At 49.2% G+C, this 22057-nt stretch overlaps 4 protein-coding genes across 9 annotated transcripts; 2 read left to right on the forward strand and 2 right to left on the reverse strand.

Annotated features, from left to right (window-relative positions):
* The first annotated feature begins 1910 nt into the window (after positions 1-1910).
* Positions 1911-2571, forward strand: LOC107275567 (TPD1 protein homolog 1). The gene has a single exon (XM_026026516.2). It carries the CDS (start codon positions 2019-2021, stop codon positions 2451-2453), a length of 435 nt encoding a protein of 144 aa, XP_025882301.1. The 5' UTR covers positions 1911-2018; the 3' UTR covers positions 2454-2571.
* A 376-nt stretch (positions 2572-2947) lies between these two features.
* Positions 2948-5955, reverse strand: LOC4341544 (uncharacterized). 2 transcript variants are annotated; one of them, XM_015785538.3, is made up of 5 exons: positions 5866-5955; positions 4454-4629; positions 4228-4326; positions 3993-4144; positions 2948-3657 (listed from the first exon to the last, which is right to left on the reverse strand). In XM_015785538.3, the coding sequence occupies exons 2-5, from the start codon at positions 4622-4624 to the stop codon at positions 3276-3278; spliced, it is 804 nt and encodes a 267-aa protein (XP_015641024.1). In that variant the 5' UTR covers positions 4625-4629; positions 5866-5955; the 3' UTR covers positions 2948-3275. The 2 variants fall into 2 exon arrangements, with proteins under 2 accessions (XP_015641024.1, XP_015641025.1); XM_015785539.3 differs by having other exon boundaries at positions 4454-4648.
* A 2936-nt stretch (positions 5956-8891) lies between these two features.
* LOC107281308 (uncharacterized) lies at positions 8892-10697 on the forward strand. Its single transcript, XM_066311765.1, has 2 exons — positions 8892-10266; positions 10678-10697. The coding sequence occupies exons 1-2, from the start codon at positions 8892-8894 to the stop codon at positions 10695-10697; spliced, it is 1395 nt and encodes a 464-aa protein (XP_066167862.1).
* A 4909-nt stretch (positions 10698-15606) lies between these two features.
* LOC4341545 (putative disease resistance protein At3g14460) lies at positions 15607-21800 on the reverse strand. Of its 5 annotated transcripts, none has more exons than XM_026026490.2 (4): positions 21663-21800; positions 17445-20927; positions 17048-17331; positions 15607-16432 (listed from the first exon to the last, which is right to left on the reverse strand). In XM_026026490.2, exons 2-3 carry the CDS (start codon positions 20866-20868, stop codon positions 17222-17224), a joined length of 3534 nt encoding a protein of 1177 aa, XP_025882275.1. In that variant the 5' UTR covers positions 20869-20927; positions 21663-21800; the 3' UTR covers positions 15607-16432; positions 17048-17221. The 5 variants fall into 5 exon arrangements, with proteins under 5 accessions (XP_025882275.1, XP_015644449.1, XP_025882273.1 ...); XM_026026488.2 differs by lacking the exon at positions 15607-16432 and adding an exon at positions 16705-16962; XM_026026491.2 differs by lacking the exon at positions 15607-16432 and having other exon boundaries at positions 16768-17331; positions 17445-18908; positions 19016-20927.
* Between the last annotated feature and the right edge of the window lie 257 nt (positions 21801-22057).

Genomic DNA, 22057 nt, shown 5'->3' on the forward strand with positions numbered 1-22057 from the left:
CTCGGTGTCGTCACCGTGTTTGGATCTCCTATGACGTTTTCTTCCGAGTTTGGTTTCCAATGTGATTTCAAGACTAGTTTTTTAACAAGTGGTATCAGAGCTTGCGGGAGATCCATGGTAGAGGTGCGAGGGAGGTGCTCCACGCCACGAAAACTACACAGGATGTCCAGGGACGGACAAGGACGCAAGGTAGAGCACGACAGCGGTCAACGGAATTTGATCGGTGGAATCGGACACTTCAGGCAGCGGTTTGAACCGTTCGATTGCTGCTTTCAACAGAGAGATGACCAGACGTGGTGCTCGGGTTGATGGCGGCGGAAGCGATTGGCGATTCAATCGGTAGGTCGGACACTTCAGGCGGGTGTCTTGAACTTTCCGGTGAGCCACTTTCAACAAGGAGACATGAGGCCTCACGCTCGGGATTGATTGAAGCTGGAGGCGATCGGTGTTCTCGGTCGATGGATTCGAACACTCTAGGCAGGGTGGCCTGGGCCTTTCGATGAGCTGCGTTCGATGGGGAGATGGCTAGACGTGACGCTCGGGTCGTTCGGTGGCTGGGAAGATGGCATGCGACTTGTCGGCTTCGGCTCTCGACTAGATTGATGGCGTTCAATCGGAAGTCGGAGCGGGCGGATCCTTGGTACTGATGGAGATGTGTTGACGACAAGGTGGTGCACGATGGATGGCTACAACAACGGCGTACAATCTACAAGTTCTATATTGTTATAGGCACGAGTCAGATCGATGTCGTTCGTTGTCGATGGAATTGACTGGAGCTGCTGGACAATATATTTTAATTTACAAACTTCTAATCCCTATATGTTATTTGGGAAAGATCAAATTTTTTGAAGTGATGTTCAATTTTTGTCCTTAATGATTACAACATTATAAATAATGATTACTCTTGGAATTGAATGAATTTTGTGTGTATATGTGATGTATAGGTGTTATTCTTACATAAATGGTGTATAAGCGATAATTATTCAATGTATTAAGTGAATTTTGTGTTTTAGGAGTTGAGTGCATATTGTTATGCTCAAATATAGTACTTATGAGTGATGTACATATGCATAATGTGATGAATATATATCTAATTCCTATATGTTTTCTTGGGAAAGATCTTTTTTTTGAAGTGATGTTTTGTGCCGCCGCCGATATGGTTGCCCATGGCCATGGGCTAGGGCAAGCGTACTGAAAGCCACTGCGGAGCTTCATCCTCGCCATCACACGGAGGAGAGCGAGCGAAGGATGGAAAGCAGAGGAGACGCGAGAGGAGGGATGGAGGCGAGACGGCACGCGATGGAGGCGAGGCAGAGCAGATGAGTCGTGGGCTCGCATCCGGTGGTGGTGGGGGGGGGGGTAAAACTGAAATTTCACACCCTCCTGGCCATTTGGGCAACGTGGGCTGTGCCATGCCCACTGTTGGCCGAGTAGCCTCCATCTGTGTCTTCAGACTTTGCAGGTGCGAATTTAAGTCCCATGTATTGTGGTTCAAGTGTCTTTTGGTGTTCCTTAGTCCAGTTGGTAGTCCAGGTGTAGCAATTTTCAGGACGCATTGTGAGTGCCCTAAGAAGCAGGTACAATAACTTGACTCGGCGAGCTGCAAAACTATTCCACATCATCATATTGCAGCCTGGCGATAGCGATTTTTGTAAGTCGGTATCGCTCGTTTGCAGCTGCTCCCGGTTTACTGCTGAATTAAGTTCGATTTATATTTTGGAATAGGTTCAGCTCTCCTCTAAAATTAAGACGAATGAATCAGCTGGTTTCAAGTTTTCAACTAATACAGGAACTTTTTCACTTTAGGAAGGCAATAATTCGAGAAAACTAGCAGCAGTAGCGATCGGCAGAAAATCAGTGCATTCTGATACATTTCTCCTCCGGATCATCACACACCAAATTTGACTCTTTACCACATCAATGATCAATCCGCTGTACATATAATCCCCTTCTTCCACTCCAAATCAAACGAAAATCAAATCAGAATATAATCACAGCACAGAATCAGCAAAACAGAAATGGCATGCATGGCCAACGCCACCGTCGTCTTCTTCTTCCTCGCCGCCGCCGCCGTCATTAGCTGTCACGCAGCACGCGCGGGCAACTCCACCGCCACCGCCGCCGCCGCCGGCGACTGCAAGCTGTCGGACATCACCGTCACGGCGGCGAGGACGGGGAAGGTGGTGGAGGGGCAGCCGGAGTACGAGGTGGCCGTGTCCAACGGGTGCGCGTGCCCGCAGAACGGCGTCAGGGTGAGCTGCCCCGGCGGCGGCGGCGGCGGCGTGCCGAGCGTCGAGCCGGTGGACGAGAGCAAGATCCGCGCCGACGAAGCCGGGCTCTGCCTCGTCAACGACGGGATGCCGGTGGCGAAGGGCTCGCCGGTGACGTTCGTCTACGCGTGGAAGCAGCCGCTGGAGTTCGCCGCCGCGCAGGCGACGCCGCGGTGCTCGTGATTGGCTGCCCCGTCGTCGCCGGCGATCGAGGAGGATAGGTCCACGGGTGGGGAATATGAGTGGTGGCGGGAAATAACAGGGTTTGATTGTTATTCAGAGTTTCAGACCACCATACATCAAGTGATTGTTTTTGTTTAATTTCTTTTGTATCAATCACATTTTTCAATCCATATATCATCGTGCATTTTCAGTTTTTGTTCTTAATGTGAGACAAATATGTTTCAACTCAAATACATGTCTAGAAATATTTAAAACCTCCACCAATATGAATAGAGATACAGCCTGGAGAAGCATAAAACCCCATTTGGACGAACCCATGAAAGCATAAACAAAAGCGAACAAAAAGTTAGATTTGCTAATTATAGATTATGTATTGACTTGTAAGTAGGAAAATTTCAGACGGAGTTTGTAAGGAATTACACAACACTCTCTTGGTCCTATGTACTCCCATATCCCCAGTCCACTGAAGAATCACATTTCAGAAGCAATTGAAGTGCACGACAAGGAACATTATCATCTGATTTTATACAGACATGTCTCAGGTCGTAAGACAGCTTGAAGGCGATCGCGGTGACTAAGTAACAAAAATGAGATACAGAAGGCAAAATAGCGATGATGTACGATAAGAACATTCGTGTATCCATTGGTCTTCAGTTAATGCCGGACAGACAAGGGCGAAGGACAGACATTTGGTATGCAACTTCTTGTCCAGCAATTTACCACTTCCACAAGAATATGAACGACATATATGCCTAAATCTCAAACCTATTCCAGTAATACCGAATAAATCGAGTTATGTAGTTCTAAAATAAGGCTGAAATATCACCCGCTGATGTTGCCTAGCCAGAAGAGCATGGGAAATTGCACAACCGCGAGGAAAAGAAGAAAGTAGTGATTCCGGCTGGGGTGTCTCTCATAGCTCCTTGGTGCGCCCAGAAGAACCCTCTTCATCGTCTTGACAAGGAAAACTCCGGTGCAGATTGAGAACCATGGCAGTACAAAATAATATGACGGGCTCCAGAAGACGCGGACAAGCATTGCAAGTGATGTACCAGCAAATCCATACCCAGCATAGGCCACAATGTCCAGCAATGGCGCTTCACCACTTCCCAGCGTGTACAGTAGAACTCTGATCAGGATTACTTGCAGAAACCAGCCAAGTAATCCTTTTGTGAACTGTAGAGTGAGTGCCTCTGGGGTAAACCTGCAATCAGCAAAAATGTGTTTCATGCATGCATCACTGAATCAAGAATATCATGAGTAAATGAATATTATTTAACACTTGGGCACTTGGTTGAACTAGAAATATGTTTCAAGAATTCATCATTCAAGAAAAACAGTGCACCACAGAAGTTAATTTCTAGATACTCCCACGCTTTAGCATTTGTCCATTCTCCACACATCCTTCTCTTCTCAAATTCTCAACATAACTACTGTTCTTACCGTCACTCAACACACTATGCATAGCGTTCTTTCTTTACTACTAAAGAAGAAGCAAGTCAGCACTACAAAGTTGAATGAGACTAAATATGTCGTTACCTCCCAAGAACACCCAAAGCATATCCAGCAATTACAACATACGTCCCAAAAGCCATCAGAGGAATGTAAAGATCTGGAGCATTGATATCTTGAATTGGAGGTTTGTATGACAACCTTCCTCCCACCGGTTCAGTTATCCTTGTCCAGTGCCCCTGAAGGAAGTAAATTGGTAAATGGCTTGTAAGAAATTTCACAATAAGCATATAATACCTACAAAAAGGTGGATAAATCTTACCCGGTGCAGGAAAGGGAACAAGATCACCTTCAACTTGTTTCTCACATACTGACTGTTGACTTGAAAGTAGTACTGAGGATTGGACAGATACTGAGTGATCTGTCCATGTGATGAAGCAAAGTTAAGATTCAATGTCTCCGGGGAAAACACGTGTGTTGATGACAACGTGGTACACAAAATATAGAAAGCATACATTTGCCTTGATGAAATTTTACCAATGACTTACATTGCTTTGCATAAACTCAGAGCTTGAACCTAAAAACTTCTCGCCGTATGCTCCTAACCCACTTCGGATGAGTCCAGGTCCAGCTCCATATAAAGCACTTTCAAAAGGATTAGCTTGTGAAGTAGCAGGTCTGCCTCCCAGTCCTCCCAGATCATTGTTCATCGCTGCCATGCTAACTGCATAAACAAAAACGAACTAAAAAAAGACTCAAAAAATAATGTATCAATGTTCAGGTCAGCTCAAACGTCTTATGTCTACAACCTTAACAAATATCCCCTACGGTGGCTCTCAGAAACAAACGGAAAATAACATGCTGAGGAACCAATTACTAATGTCCTATCCATTAGATAGACATATTCAAGCTACCAACTGAGCATGATATGCTGAGGAGAAGATGTATCATAAACATATACTTGAATAAGGGGAAATTAGCATAGTACCATAACCTTCACCAAGTGCCATTGCCATAAAATAAAACAAAACTAGCAAATGCTTTTGGAGAACCAACGTGGATTTGCATATCCATAGTCTACTGAAATAATGGCAAATCCAGTGTCAATTGAAACAACAGCAGGTCAAAAATGTTTCTGCACTACCACCAAAGCAAAATTTTTATCACGCTGACCAAATCTTCAACCAAAATATGGCATCTAGCCCTAGGTACGGATAAACGGCAAGTGAAATACCTCCTTCAATGTAACACTGAGAACACGATTATTGATACCACTGGACACAGTTGATTAAAAAAAAAGGCTTAGACACATGATGATCAACAGGTAGCCTAGAATTGTACTCAAAATAGTAACACGTCTAACATTTAACATTTTCAATAGACAACTGGAGTGGTGAGATGTACCTTCTGAATGAATGTCATTCAGGACAGTAGCTACTAATGCACTAGACTTTCTTGGATTAGGATTCAAAAATAGCACAATAATGCTTGCCTCTTGGGGTTGGGAATGTAATGGGAAAAATCCAAAAAAACAAAAGCAGGAAGAACTATTCCCGTTGCAATTCGCTCCCTCTCCAAATGATCCTTCCATTTGAGCTGTAAGATCAATCACTGCATCCCCAACCATTCTGAGACCTTCCTGCGCTTTCCTCACGGCCCAAGATTCCGACCAAAACATCTGGAACTCGCTCACCGACCAGATCTGGGACCGCATCCCCTCCCCCCCCCCCCTCCCCTCCCCCGAATCTCGGATGGCACCGGCGATCTTGGCCGGCCTCCCTCGAGAAGACCGCGACCTTGCGCACACGCAGCAAAGCTCGCATCGGCCACGAAACCCTCACGCCGTCGCGGCAGTTTACTGCTCGCTCGGCCCTCACGCGCACTAGGGGATGATCCCCGCATTTGGGACCAATACCTACGGGGAGGGCAAACTAGGTGGACGAAGAGAAGAAACCCTCACCTGCGGCGGCGCACCGGCGGCGTCGCGGCGCCGCTGGGATTCGTCGGCGGCAGCAGTAGAGGGAGGCAGCGCGTCGCAGCGAAGAGGAGCAAATCCCACGTCGAGTCGAGCGAACCGACGAAGACGACGCTACTCGGGCCGGATGGATATTTCTCGTGATGGGCCTAACTATAATGGGCCTGAAATGTTAGCGGCCCAAACATTATGATGGGTCTAAAGGATCGCAACCATTGAATACGATCCAAAATTACTGTGGGCCTTTTTGGATCTCTTTCTTGGATGAGAACTCGAGCAGTTCCAACGTTGGGCTCAGCCCTCGTCGGCCCGCCGCGCCCGCGCCACGGCCCACGACGCGTGCGCGCTCTAGCCCATGGTGTTCGTCAGGTGAGAGTGAGCGGCGACCTACTCCATGATCCTCTCAGGAGGAGGAAGCTGCCGGGCGCGCGAGTCCACGCGACTTTTATCCCTTGACCAACCTCATTTTCCAAGAATTTTAGTGAGTAGAAAGTCTCACCTGCTTGGCTGATTCGCCTCCAGGAATCATTTCTTTTTACCGCAAAACCGCGTGTTAATCCGGCATAAAAAGCTCGAAGGCAGAGCACGCCATGGCGACGACCACCAGCACAGCAGCCAAGAAGAAGAAGAGAACTAGAGAAGAGAAGCATCTCCGGCGATGAGCGGCGGGAGGAAGCGGGAGTGGATACGGAGGAAGGTGGCGGCGGCGGCGGCGGGGAGCGGGTCGCCGCGGTGGTCGCGGCGTGTCCGGGCGGTGTCCACGGCAGTGCTGCACCGGAGGCGGCGGCTTGGGCTCGGGCTCGGGCTTGGGCTTGGGCTTGGGCTTGGGGTCCGAGTGTACGAGAATGTGGTGTTCTACGTGCTGTGGGTGGTGGAGTCGGTCGTCGTCCTCGCCAACCTCTGCTTCTTCTTCCTGCGCTTCGGTTTTCGCTTGTGATCACACCAAGGGTCCAAGATGTGTAGTTGGTGATACCACAGAGGAACATCTGCTAAATCTTCTCAATTTTTTTCTCTCTCCCCCCTTTGAAGAAATGTAAATCATATGTCCTCAGCTTCTAACAGACTGTTATGCCCAGTTGCTGACTTGTCAGCAATGGAGATTGACAGACGCAAAAGCTTGAATCTATCGTACAAAAGCTTTTCAATTAGGATACAATTTTGACAGAAAATTATGATACAAGAAAGGCCTGTTCACTTTGATAAAAAAAAAACCTTTTGGCATAGTTACCAAAATTTTAGTAGGATTTCTTATATAGCTACCAAAATTTGGCAGTAAACTAAATATAGCCATTTTTTTGGTAATTGTACTAAAATTTGGTAAGGTTGAAAATGACATCAAAGTGAACAGTCCCGAACTCTTAGGCTGGGTTCATCTCCACTTCTCCACACATAAAACGGTGTTGTTCATTAACATGTGATTAATTAAGTATTAGCTAAAAAACTTTAAAAATAGATTAATATAATTTTTAAAGCAACTTTCCTATAGAAAAACTTTTAAAAAACGCACCATTTAGTAGTTTGAAAAACGTGCATGTGGAAAAAGAGAAAGGTGAGTCAGGAAATAATGGGGAAGAACACATCCAAAGGTCATACCAGCAACTACCACGAAAGCTTAAGTAACACTGAGCATGGAGCATCCAATTTTTGTCTTCTTCCAACATCACAATCAAATTGTCCTTCAAGAAGAAAAGAAACATCCCGCACCACTATCGGGATGCTTACAACTGTATGGAGCATCCCTTTTTTTTTTCCCAGACGAGTTGCAATGAAAATATGTCTTCGATCGTTTTACAATTTACAGCACACTGACAAAGCTGACATCGCTGGGACTAGGGTGCACAACCTCGACCTGATGGGCTGCGCTATGCGCGCTCGCTGGGTCTGGTCAGCCCGCACAGCGGCTGAGAAACCGTGGCAAGGTCTGTCCATGGCGGTCTCTCAACGTGAAAAGGAATAAGTTCACTTTGGGTCTCTTTATTTGTCGTCCAGTCCGATTTTCGTCCCTTGACCATAAAACCGGGTACGACCCATCCCCCAACTTTCGAAAACCGGGCAAACGAGATCCTTCGGCGGTTTTGAAGGTGGTTTTGGCTGACGTGGCGTCTACGTGGCTTGTTTGACTAGTTATCCGTCCCACGTGGCATTGATGTGGCGCTGACGTGGCAATTATATATTGGAAAAACATTAAAAATCGTGGGCCCACATGTCAGCCACAGAAAAAAAATAATTTAAAAATGGTGGGTCCCACATGTCAGCTAAAAAAATAAATATGGTGGGGCCCACGTGGGCCTCACATGCCATTCTCAAATGACCAAATCCAATCCTCTTCTTCCTCCTCTCTCCGGCTCTCCCCATCTCTCCTCCCTCCTCTCGCCAGGCGGCGTCCAGCACGGCAGGCGACGGCGGACCACGGCAGCGGCGGGCGGCGCGGAGATGGACAGCGCATGGCCAGCGGCGGGCGACGGCGCGCGAGGCGTGTGGGGTGGCGGCGGCCATCTCTCTCTTGCGCGCCACTCGCCTAGCCGTCCGCCGCCCTTCTCCCCGGTGGTGAGGCCTACGCCGTTCGCCGCGCTCTCAGCCTCCACGTGCCCGATGGCGATGGCCTGCTTCGCCGCCTCCACCGCCGTGTCCCCGCCCTCGCCGTTTGGAGATGAAAAGGCCCATGATCTTGATACCGACCTACTACTACATCCACGGCAGCAAGCTACTCCAGCCAGCAACACTAGCAGGCTGCAACAGCCATTGACTTCGAGTTGCTACGGACAAACGAGCGAGCCAGACATCACCTCGGCACCAAACTGTTAGCGTGATATATGTACATGTGTAGTTTCCGGCTTCCTTCCTATCCTCCCGATTCTGTTGCTATAAGTCGGTTGAGTAGATATGGTTGGTTATACCTATATATGTACCCACTCCGTGATTAATTCAATCTATTGCGTTGAGTCATTTCTTCTCACATGGTATCAGATTCCATCTAGCTTCCGCACACTTCCTCTCTCCCGGCGTTTCTCATGGCGCCGCCCACCCTCCTCCCTGACTCCGCTCGCGCGGCCCTCGACGACGCCGTCCAAGCCGTCGCCGACGCCGTCCGCACGTCCTTTACTCCCCGTGAAGGCAGCGCCGTCGACCCTGCCACCGGGTCCTCCGTTGCCAACCTCGCTGCAAACCGGGCCTCCAAGGCAGCGCATGCCGCTCTCTCCGACGCCCTCACCGCGTTTGTCCTCTCCACCAACATCGATGGATCGCCGATATCTGCTTCCTCCTCGGCGTCTACCTCCGATACGGTGCTCTCTTCCTTGACTTCATCCTCGACCTCGACGTCGGCTCCGGTTTCTTCCTCGACTCCGCCCGCCCCGGCAGTTCCTCCTCCAACTTCATCATCACCGGATCCTGCGGTGTTGCTCCTGCCGGCCCTGGAAGCCATCCTCGACCCGGTGCGGTTTCCTGGCACTCCTCAACAGCCTTCACGGTGCCCACCTGCTGCGCCGGCGCTCGGCCCCGACGCCCTCGCGGCCCTCCATGCGCAGGCCGTCTCAGTCCTCAACATCAAGGCCCTAGTTCCCATCACCCTCGACGTCGCTACCGCCAACTTCACGCGCTGGCGCGGCCTCTTCCTCATCGCCCTCGGCAAGTATGCGTTGACGGCACACGTTCTTTCCGACGAGCGCCGCCCCGACCTCGCTGAATGGATCCAGATGGACTGCGTGGTGCTAGGTTGGCTCTATGGCACCATCTCCTCCGATCTGCTTCAAGAGGTCATGTCGCACGACGCCACCGCCCGCTCGGTATGGCGCGCCCTTGAGCTACAGTTTCTCGGCTACTGTGAGCAGCGCGCCCTCAACCTCACCACGGAGTTCCGGACCTTCCACCAAGGCGACCTTTCCGTCAACGACTACTGCCGGCGCATGAAGACGATGGCGGACTCACTTGGTGACCTTGGCGATCCTCTCACCGACCGTGCTCTGGTTCTTGCTACTCTCAATGGTTTGAATGAAAAGTTTGATACCTTGCGTAGCCTCGTAACCATGCAGCGTCCTTTCCCGTCCTTCGCCGACGTTCGCTCGCAACTCTTGTTAGAAGAACTCACCAAGGCCAGTCGCCCCTCCGGGCAGTCCACCGTCCTCCTCGCCGGCGCTTCTAGAGGCAAGCCGCCATCGACGCCCAACCCTGCCCACGTCACCGGCTACGGCGCGGGCGCGTCCGGCGGCTCCGGCAACAGCTCCAACAACAAGAATCGCCGTCGTCGCGGCGGCGGCAGTGGCAACAGCGGCGGCGGGACGAACACCGGCGGCGGCGGCGGCGGCGGCAACACACCATGCGGCCCCAAGACTCCAGCGCAAGGCTGTCACGCCCAGAAATTTACCCCAAATTTCCAGACCATTTTGCGTATTAAATCCCTGTCCAGGACCAGCCAGGGTACACAAAACGACAAGTAATATACAGTTCCAAACGTAAATAAAGCGTAAAATACTTACAGAAGAGGCACTTAGTCCTCACACAGAAACAAAAGCAGCAACAGCGGAAAAAGGCGATCCTAGCGGGGCTTCAGCTCCACTCCACAGGCAAAACTCAACTGGGGTCTGAGCCTTGGTCCTCTAACTTCGTCTTCAGCTCAGAAGCACTACACTTCTGAAAAGGGGGGATAATAGCAAGGCTGAGTACAACCACCGTACTTAGCAAGCCACACCAACGATGCAGACGTGCAAGGGGATACAAGGAGGGGTTTGTGGCTATTTGCATAAAGGCGGTTGTAAAATATTTTGTTGAGCAAAACAGTAACACTGTTGAATAATTAAGGTAAATTAGATCTCCACTGATCAACGCTACACCACGTTGAACAGGCCCAACCAACCCACCTATACTACAGTGCATTGGGTCGATTTATTAAGTGTGAGACTAATCACGGTGAATCTGGTCAATCGCCCATAACCGCGGGCACGGCTATTCGAATAGTTTTACTCTGGCCAGAGGTGCACAACTGTACCCACAAGACACAACCCACCGACATGTCACCGCGTCATCATGTGCCCATGATGCACACGTCACCATGTCGAGTGATTGTGACGAGACCCTTCGCATAACCCTCCCCTAACCATCCACACCACGCTAAGGTTTCACCCCCACCCCTCAAAAGGCAGTGGGCGGTCCCCTCTTGCGCCGCGGTGAATCCGGCAGCTGGACAACCGGACACCCCGGCCGACCCAACTCCATCACGCCCACCCTCGCCACCGGTGCCTAGGAAAGGGTCGAGCTATACTTCAGATCAAGCAGTTTACCCACTCCCGCTTGTGGCAAGCGCTGTAAGTCTTCCAGGGTTTCCCGTGAACCGGTCCTTAATTGCCATGGGTGCGACTCACAAAACCATGCACCCACAGCCCACCATTTAGTCGCATTTTAGTTGGATAATTACGACCATAAAACATGGCTAGATGTCTCGAGCACGCGGCTCAACAAGATACTAGAATGTCTAATACTGCAATTATCCCATCGACTGAGCTAGTGGTAATTAAGCATGGCTAAGCATATAGTTCTAGCTAGGTCATCAAAGTAACACAAGCTAGGCGATTTATTACCCACGGTTGACAAAGGACAGATATCAAGTAAACATGGCACAAGCGAGCAGATAGGTAAACCCTGATCCCATGTAATTAGCAAAACATGCATATTTATTTGCAAACGGTAAAACATTTATAAATTGGGAACAACATGCTCAAGGGGAATGTGTGACTTGCCTTGCTTCTTCACTTGGATTTTCTGAACTCTTTTCCTCGCGACCGCGATCTTCTGAAAGGACGGATTCTACACGCTGGCACGCAAAACGAGGAAAAACTCTAATAAAAACCAAGGAAACAGTACATAAAAAGTAAACAAACATGTAGAGCTCAATTTTAGATGAATTTTGCAAGTTGAATGGCTCAATTCGGAGTTCGAATGAATTAGATATGAATTTTAGAAGGTTTTGAGCCATTAAATTAATATCTATAATTATTACCGAATTATTGCGCAATTATTAAATATTTTCACAAAGGAAAAGGACTGCCGCTGACGTCAGCAAGAGAGGGGGCCGGCGCCGACAAGCGGGTCCCACCGGTCAGCGACACAAGGGCGCCGGTCCACCATGGACCGGGACCACCGAGGCGGTCCACCGCCGGTCCACGGGAACCGACGGTCCGGATCGGCCCAAGCCGATCGGGCGGCCAGGGGCGGCGCGACTGGGCACAGCACGGCACAAAGCCAGCTGGCCAAACGACGGCGCGCGGCGGCGCGGCCACCCGCGGCGACGGCCGGCAACAGCTCCCGTGGGCGAAAGCGGCGCACGCGAGAGAGCAGCGGCGCGGCGCGGCAAGGGGGAGGCGACACCACCGGCAACGGCGCGGGCACGGAGCGCCGGAGCGCGGCGGCAGCGACCCGGTCGGACGGCCACCGGCGGCGGCAGCGCGTCGCGAGGACGCCCGGGAGGCGGCCGACGAAGGGGAGGAAAAGGGAGAGGGAGGGGAGTGCTCACCGAGATGCACGACGGCGAAGGAGCGGCCGACGGCAAGGAACGGTGGCGACGGGGCTCCTCAGGAAGACGACGCGACGGAGCTCCGGCGACGGGCGTCGCTCGGGATGGGGCGGACGGGCTCGGCCTCGATCTGAGGTAGATAAAGGAGGGGTTAGAGAGGGGAGGACTGGTGCGTGGTGACCGGTAACGACTGCCGACCGCGACAATATGAGAAGGATCTCACCGGCGACCGAGGAAGGAGGAGCTCCGGCGGATTTCCGGCGAAGAGGGGCGGCGGCCGAGGTCCTCCTCGTCCTTGCGGAGCTGAGGGAGGCAACGGCGCGGGTCGGCGTCGACCGAGGCGGCGGCGCGACGCGGCTGGAGTCGGCGGCGGCGGCGGAGAGAGGTGGTTCGCGTGGCTACGGCGCTACGGAGGTGGAGGGGGGAAATGGAGCGGTGGCCGAGCTTGCCCGGGCGGTGGCAAAGCTGGCGGTGGCGGCGGAGCAGTGTGGCGGCGACCCTAGCGACGGGAAACGGCGGCCGGAGTTCGCCGAAGTGTGGCGGCGCGCGGGAGCGGCGTGGGGAGAGCGAGGGAGAGAGTGCCGGGCTCGGGAAACAAGGGGAAATGGACGAGGGGAGCACGGGGGTGCTTGTTATGGGCTCGGGAAGGCGGGATCGAGGCTGGACGTGGCGGAATCGGCCGGCGAAGTGGGGCGCCGACGTGGGGTGGTGGAGGGGTTAACCGGCGCCGATTTTCGCGGGGAGAGTGGGGGGAAAGGTGGAGGAGGTGGAGGGGATCGATTTCACGCGCTCGTGGGGCGGGGTGGGGCGCGGGAGCCGCGGCGTCGTGGGGCGAATCCGGCGGCCATGGCGGCGGTTGGGGCGACGGGAGGTTGGGGAAGAAGATGACAGGTGGGGCCTCGGGTCCCACCTGTCGGGGAGAGAGAGAGGGGAAAACGGGCGAGGGAGGTAAAGCAGACTTGAGGGAGAGAGAGAGCCGAGCGGGCCGAGGGAGAAGGCCGGCCCGAGAGGGAGAGAAAAGGGGCGCGCGGGCCGCGGGAGAGAAGGAAGACTTGGGCCGAAAATGGCCCAAAGAGAGGAAGGGGGATTTTATTTGTTTTCTTTTTATTTTAATTGATGCAATGATCTTTGTGCTATTAAAACTATTTCTCGAGCTCCGAAAATTCACGGAAAATTCCGGAGAGTACATTAGGGCACAAAGAATATTACAAAATATTCCCGGCCAATGATTTTTAAAGGGAAAATTTTAATTCTCCCAATAATTCACTTGGATAAATTGCTTAACTTTTTATTTAATTTCTAGGAAATGCATTATTAAATGATTTTTAATTCCGAACGAAAATCGGGGCGTTACAAAGGCGCACCGGGCCAGGCCGGCTGGCCCACTCCCGCGAACCCCTGGGCCGGCACTATCCACATGTGGCCGGGTCCAGCGGGGCGCGGACTGCTCGGCCCACGACCACAAGGCGCTCCTTTTGCTGGCGCGGCGTTCAATGGGCCGCCGAACGGCCCAATCGGCGTGACGCCGGTTGCCTACCAAGCCACCTTCCCGCAGGCCCAGCTCCAAGTCGGCCTGTCTTCCTCAAGCCAGCCGAGCACACCTCACGGGCCGGCGCAGCCCATGGGTTGGTTTCCTGGTGCACCAACACAATGGGACCAATTCCTATCCTCCCGATTCTGTTGCTATAAGTCGGTTGAGTAGATATGGTTGGTTATGCCTATATATGTACGCACTCCGTGATTAATTCAATCTATTGCGTTGAGTCATATCTTCTCACACAAACAATAATGCACCCCGATGGATAGCAACGGATACAATTCGATGACGCGCAATAATGGCGGCAACGACGTCCCGCCGTGTCGTCAGGTCGCCGCAGGCGACCAGACGATGTCCTTGAGCGCCGGCCGGAGCTCTTCGCTGCAAAACGACTGGTACTCCATGGCGTCGCCGCCATCCCTCTTGACGTCCACCAGGACCACCACGAGCAACGACGGCGCCATGCTGAAGACGTCGATCGGCCGCCACGGCGAGCCGCACCCCGCGCGCGCCGCTCCTCGTCACGCGCGTGGGCGTGGCGCCGCCCGTTGTGAGCGCATCCAGCCGCGCGACCACGCCGCTTGCCGCCTCCCGTGTCGCGAACCGCGTGCCGCCCGCGCGCGCCGTGGCTCGCCCTGGCAACGCGGCGGGGTCATGCTCGAACAGCGGCGACAGGTCGAAGCCCTCGGACAGGGAGATCAGGTGGAACCGCGTGCAGACCTCGGGTGGCATTGCCATGTGTGTACCGGCGTCGGCACGAGGTCGGCGATGATGGGGCGTAGGACGGGCGCCGTCTTCCAGAACCACGGCGTCTCGAAGAGGCCAGGGATGGTGATGCGGGTGCCCGGGTTGGGATCGAGCAGCATCTTGATGAGCTTTTGCCGTAGCGCTGGCTGCCGGACCTCCCCAGATCTGCCTTCACGCGGACCAGTGGCGCTCCGGTCAGGGGGCAGCGTCGACCATGCCCTCCGCCACCGCCGGAGCTCGCCTGCTCCGCCGCCCACCTGCACCGTCCGCTGCCCGGGAAGGGGAGAGAGAGAGGGGAAAGGGAAGAAGAAAAAGAGGGAGAGGGAAGAAGAGAGGAGTGTGGCTGACATGTGGGGCCACATGGGCCCCACTATTTTAAAATTATTTTTTTACAGCTGACATGTGGGGCCACGCTTTTTATTATTTTTCCGAGATATAATTGCCACGTAAGCGCCACGTCAATGCCACGTGAGATGAAGACCTAGTCAAACAAGCCACGTAGATGCCACGTCAGCCAAAACCGCCTTCAAAACCGCCGAGGAACCACGTTTAACAGATTTTCGTAAGTTGGGGGATGGGTCATACCCGGTTTTGCGGTCAAGGGACAAAAATCGGACTGGACGACAAATAGAGGGACCTAAAGTGAACTTATTCCACGTGAAAAAGATCTGGTTGCAGCCTCAACCCCTTTTCTGGGAAGATCACTGGTTGGGAGGAACAAGCATCAGATCGATCGCGCCGTCGATTTACGACATGGTTCCCAAGAGGATTCGCCGTCAAATATCGGTGGCTGATGCTTTGCGACACAGAAGTTGGGTTCGCTACGGATTGAGGGGGCAGATTCTTGGAATACCTGCACTTATGGTCTGCCGTCTCAACCACGACCCTGATCGTCAATCAGCCAGATAAGTTAATTTGGACTTGGACAACCACAGGATGTTACACGGCTCGATCGGCGTATCTGGCAATGTTCATTCATTGGAAGAGAAAAATTCCCAGTGAACTTGGTCTGGAGGAACAAAACGCCGCACCGCTGCCGATACTTCATGTGGCTTGTGGCTCATCGTCGTTGCTGGACAGCGGATCGACTGAGGCCGCGAGGCTTGCCTTCCTCACCCGGCGAGGTGTGTGCTTTGCGACCAGCACGACGAAACGATTGACCACATCCTGATCTTCTGCCCGGAATCCGCACAATTCTGTTGGATTGTGATGAATGCCATTGGGCGCCCGGATCTCTTCCCCGCTTCTTGTCCCAGTCTGGACCTTCTTTCCGCTGAAACTGCTCCTCCAGCGCTTGATGGCATCCAAACAAGATGAATGTCTCAAGTGATACAAGAAGACCACTCCAGGGCAGTGACCTCAACTGACGGCACTGATCGATCTTCAGAAAACGAAGCGAGCAAAAGTCATCCATATCATGAAGCTGCAACAGATCAGAGCAATCAATAACATACAGCTTTGTAAGGGAAACAAGATCACACAACCCTTCCATAGATGATAGGCCAATGCAAGATCATAGGTTCAGTTCCTTCAACGTTGTCTGGTGGCCAGATGTTGCATCACCTGAGGGCAGTGGTACAAATCTAATTTCTGAAGTCATGGCATGCCACCTAGATCTGGTATGAAGCAGCTTCCAATTTCCGTTCGAGTGCATCTTCTCCCCGTCGACTCTAGATAAACTCTCCCATTTTGCATATGGAATCATTCATGAAAACAGAATTGCTGAACCCGACAAATGTTTTCACGAGCACCAGAACCTCTTTCTGAAAATTGACAAGAGAACAAAAAATAATTAAAGCAGAGACATGGAATCATGGAGAGGAAGATGCTAAACACTTAAACTGAGCACATAGCATGACCTTACACAGGATGACAGGAATCATAAGATTAACCTGTGCATTGTATTTTGCAGCTGGGAGCCTGCACTTTTTTGCAGATCACTAGATCAAAAGCAACATGGCAAAAAATGTACAGGGATATTACACAACAGTAATGAGCCAAATATAATTTCTGTGAATGGCAGACAATAGGCATGTTGAGAATTAGCCATCCCTCTAGCAATCCAGCACATATTGTACATTAGTTCGTACAGACAGTATGGTTAAAAAGGCCATCTCATGTTTGAATCTCTGGTGTATTTAACTAGTCAGAAAAATACATATGATGTAATGCATACCCGATTATCCATCTGATTTCAAACAAAAAATACATACTCAGTTCTTTCCAAAAAAAAATAAAAGAAACTCCACCAGAACCATGGTCCTGATGTTCAAAGGTGCACATACATTGCATCCTGTGGAAGAGTACAAACTGTAAGCAATGACTGATGAATGTTCTGCAGCTCATAAAGAGTAGTTTAGGAGCGAAAATGCACAAACCTCATAATAAATTGGCCTGGTTAAAATGGAACGCATAAATGAATTTTATGACAGCTTATCTGCACAGTTAATGCCCAGCCATGGGCAAGCACAAGCTGACTAACAGCACCGGTGCGCAGTGTGCCCAGTGGCCAAGTTGCAATCAATGCCACAAGTGCTAGATTCCCAGATAACTCACTGAAGAAAACTGGAAGAGCTTGCTGCAGAATCAGTTGGATGCAGTAGACTGGTCTGGATTGACCACTCGATCATATCATTCTCGCGAAGTACTTCCTCAGCTATATCTGCAAAAGGTTGGCACTAACACGAATCAGTCGGTTACTTGGTTGTGGTAATATTTAGCAACAAACAAATTTCTAGATTTATCCTCATCAAAATTGTAGTGGTGATGGATTACCTTCAGTATCTTCCATCGATTTATCAGCATAGAAACATGACGGCAACATGGCATACTTCTCCCACTCAATGCCATGTTGCCATTCAAACTGCTCCTCTAGCAATGGATGACATCCGCTCAAATACAAAAAGTTAAGGGTCAGAGGAAGACCGTCTTCAGGTAAAGAAACAAGTTCAGGGCAATTGTGTATGATCATGACTCTAAGGGAGAAGAAGTCAACCATCTCAGGCAGAACCACTAACTTCAGGCAATTTCTGATCTCCAGTTTGGTGAGGAAAGAAAGGTTTTTCAGGCTCCTCAGTGATACCAGTTTGTTGCAGTGCTCTATAAGCACCTGTGTCAAGGTTGTTAGGTTTCCATCCTCAGGTAGTTCCTTCAATTCGGGGCAATTATTTATGATCAAGTTCTGGAGAGCAGGAAAACAACCAAAGTCCGGTAACAATGTTAAGTTGGGGCAGCTTATAAATTCCATTCCAGTTATCCTCAGAAATGTGCTAGGAGAATCAGAGAATCCAGGGATATACGGTCCCTTTGGGAGGTTGTGCCTTCGATCTCTAAGCCCATCGTTTGATATGCCTGCTCCATCAAAGCTGATGTCTGCAGATTCCATAGATTCCAGATAATGAAGACGTAAATCCAAAAGGCCGGTTAAGCTAATCTCTCGAGTAACACATGTGTCCAAGCGATGATCAGTATGCCACATGCAAATGATGGATTCGAGCACTTTCAATTTTACAGGTGGAGGGAAGACTGGTGGCAGCTCTTTCAGCTTTGGGCACCTCCTGATGAATACAACCTGAAGAACAGGAAAAGCATAATCGACTGAACACCAATCTGCCAGTTCTGGCAATTGTGTTAATTGTAGTGTTTCCAGGGAGGGAAAACCAACATCCCCATAGAAAGATGTGTCTATACACTCCAATGCGTTCATTGTATCAATATGAAGCTCCTTGAGACATGGTAGCTGACCTAAAGGTGGAAGCAACTTCCAACATGTGCAATCATGGATGTTAATGTGTTCCAATCTAGATAGCCAGTTGAACTCTAGCCAAGACGGAGATTTATAACCTGGGTATCCATCAACAGTCAGTTCCTTAAGGCCAGGGTGAGGTCTTAAAGCATTGAACACATCATACTCTTTATCTGACTTGCTATCTGCATTAGAAGAATCCCATTGCAGCTTCAATCTAGATATTTGACTCTTGTTGGCTAACTGAGCATTAGCTGCCTCATCCTTGTTATTCACATTCTCAAGAGACGAAATTACAAGAAATTCCTGGAGTTCATTCATGTCCTTTAGAATCTCTAATCCCTGCACTTTCGCTTTTTCAACACAAAATTCTCCGACTGCCCGAAGAAATGGTATATTCCCCGCAGAAGCCAAATCAACAAGAAGGTCCGTATGAATATCAATATAAAATATGCTGCTGAGGTTATCCAGATTTTTTGGGAAGATGACAGGTCCTGTATCCATAAAACATGAATGTGGGTGTACGGATAACATTTGCAAATGATAAAGACTGCAGAGTGATTCAGGTAGAGGATGGTTAGTGTATGGGAGAATTAAGCACCTAAGGTGTATCATATGATTTAAGTCAGGTGAATGTCTTAAGCAGCAACCTGTCAAATCCAATAATCTCAAGCTCTTGAACTCTTTGAAAAAATTTGCTTCCACACAAACTCGTGGGCAAAAACACCTGTCTTTATTCCAGATTATTAGTGTGCGCAGCCTTTGCAACTTACAGGTGCAAAGTAGGTCAATTCTTTCAGCCAGTATGGACAGATGCCGAACTGCTGGCGGGATCTCTTCAGGTTCATCAACATCTAATCTGTAGCACTCACCATTGGATGTGTGGAAAGCAAGATCGTTCATGAGGTCATGCATAACATAATGTACTGTACCTCCGTACTGAAGTGCCTGGAAAAATGATCTAGAAAACAACTCATCAAAATAACTTCTCCCGGTGCTTCTCAAACTTCCATAGGTGTGTCCATGATCCTGAATAAATTCATGAGCTATCCACATATTCACCAATATGCCAGGCTCAAAATAATAGCCTTTTGGGAACAAACCACAGAATGAAAAACATTGCTGAAGGTGCTCTGGCAAGCATTCATAGCTTAGACGTAAAATTGTCATAATATCTTTCTCATTTGATAAACCATTTTTTAGAACTCGATTCCATTCATCATAGTTGAAGTTTAAACTAAGATGCCCAGCAACGGCCTTTATTGCTAATGCTGAGCCATTCAACTTTTGCACAATGCATTCACCTATAGACTTCATTTCTTGATGTTCATTTGGATCTCTAGTGCTGAATGCACATCTTCTGAAAAGTTCCCAGCTATCTTCACTCTCTAGACCACTCAAAGAGAACGGAGTGGTACAGCCTAATGTATTTGCAACAATATCCATTCGAGTTGTAACTAAAATCTTGACTCCTTTCACCCCATGCCGTAAAGGAGCAAATAATTCTCTCCATCTATCAGCATTTATAGGCCCTCCAACCTTTTCATCATACCAAACGTCATCCAACACAAGTAAAAACTTCTTCATTTTTACTTTGTTCTTGAGTTCTTCTTGGAGCATGCTAAAATTGAAATTTGTTAGGTCAATGGTCTTATCAATAGATGTTAGAATTTCTTTGGTGATTCTGACCTTATCAAAGACATGTGAGACACATATCCATGCCCTCATATCATAATTATTCTCTATTCGTTTATCATTGTAAATAAGTTGAGTTAAAGTAGTTTTTCCAATTCCACCAGTACCGACTATGGTTATTACCTCTGGTGATACTGATATTGCTCCTTCAGTTCTTGACTTAGGTATGTCTGCTTGTTCCAACAATCGGTTCACTAGTTCATCTCGCTCCTTCTGACGACCGACCACAAACTCATCAATTGAAAATGAGCTGGTAATACGCCATTGGAGTGGTTCTGGCAACATGTGTGAACTAGAGTTTTCTGGTCCAATCACTCTGACAAGCATTTCAGCACATTCCTTTACCCTAATCAAGCTTTTAAGCATCTTTCTTAACTTGGACCTAAACTTGTCATGGCCAACCAAACGCTTAGCAATGGAAATAGAACTGGAGCCTAAGCTTCTAAGGTTTCGCTTTTCAGCATTTTCTTTCAGAAGCATGTAGTCAAATTCATCCAAGATGTCCTCAGCATCATAGACAGCATCTTTCAGTTGGTGGAGTAAAGTTTGCTGATTGCAATCAAGTGTTCTCCGCCTTTCTGCAGTGCCCACCACCAATAAAATTTCAGTTAAAATAGTCTCGAGCTTTTTAAGGTCATCCTCCAAATTGGACTGCCACTTGTACTGGGTTGATATATATGACTGGACCTTCTCAACCATAAGCTTGATGACAGGAGAAACTACCCATCCAACTCCTGTGGCTAGTGATAAAGTGGCCATGCTGCTCAATATACTGTCTTGGCTCTTCAATTTCTCCTTACAGCTTTCAACTGATGTACCTAATATGCATTGGTAAGATAATTATTTAAAGGTAACAACATAAGGAGAACATGTAGAAGTGAGGCATATTGGTGCCCATTAGTATAATTAATACTCGAAAGCATGTAAGATCATTGTCATAGACAACTATAGAAATTCCCCATTATTCCTTGATTTGTTGAACCAGTACACATAAAAAAATTCACTTAACCAGGCCGGCCTAAGACAGTTATCTTTGATGAAGTAACTTCAGTCCCAAAACTATCCCAAAAAGGAAGCCTTTTGACAATTTGTCATACATGTATTCAAATTATTGGACCTACAAACCGATATCTCCCGTCCTAATAATTAATTAGATAATATATGCCTTCCATGGATACGGATCAAACTGTGGATTATGCCTCGATGCTGCTCCAAATAATCAGTCTCGGAAACTTCGTTGATCCAAGCACAAAAATATCCTTAATTCCTCACAGAAAAGAAAAACACAAAGCGTACAAAAAAGACCCAATCCCTGCAGCAAGATCGAGTTCTTAGGCGCGATTTCGCCGCACAGCGACGAGTTCTAGGATAAACTAGTGAAGATAGGTCGTCGTACGCACAGTCGCACACAGGCATGAGGTGAAGGAGCATGTCTGCCTGATTGGTATTATGAGAGCACACAGCTAGGAAGCTATCAACCTAGGTCGCAGGTAAACAAACGTTTAGGGTAACTAGTAAAAAGTATAAAACGACGGTAGTGAATGAACACCTACCTTATTGGTAGGATCAGTACTCCAATCTCCTCCAAGAAGAAGACGCTCCCAAAATATCTTCTTGTTTATCAAGCTGCCTTTGTCGTGAGACCAGAGCCCGGAGGAGAAACCGGAAACAGAGCTGGATCAAAGGGGACGAACAGAACACGGAAGGTTCTGGCTTTCGACTCTTCCAAATCTTGAAGAACCGGAGACATATAGTGCTGGTTTGTGGTATGATATTGCCTACCAAAATTTGACAGGGTCAAGTTGACATGTGTGATTTGATAAAAAAAAACAAATTTGATGTACTCCTACAAGATATATAAATATATGGGTAATACTAAAAGAATTTATGAAATGGTATTGTTTTTTTTGTTGTTTATGGTGTGTTTAGTTGGCCACAAACTACTTAA

Source organism: Oryza sativa, chromosome 6, assembly GCF_034140825.1.
Source record: "Oryza sativa Japonica Group chromosome 6, ASM3414082v1".
Taxonomy (NCBI): Eukaryota; Viridiplantae; Streptophyta; class Magnoliopsida; order Poales; family Poaceae; genus Oryza; species Oryza sativa.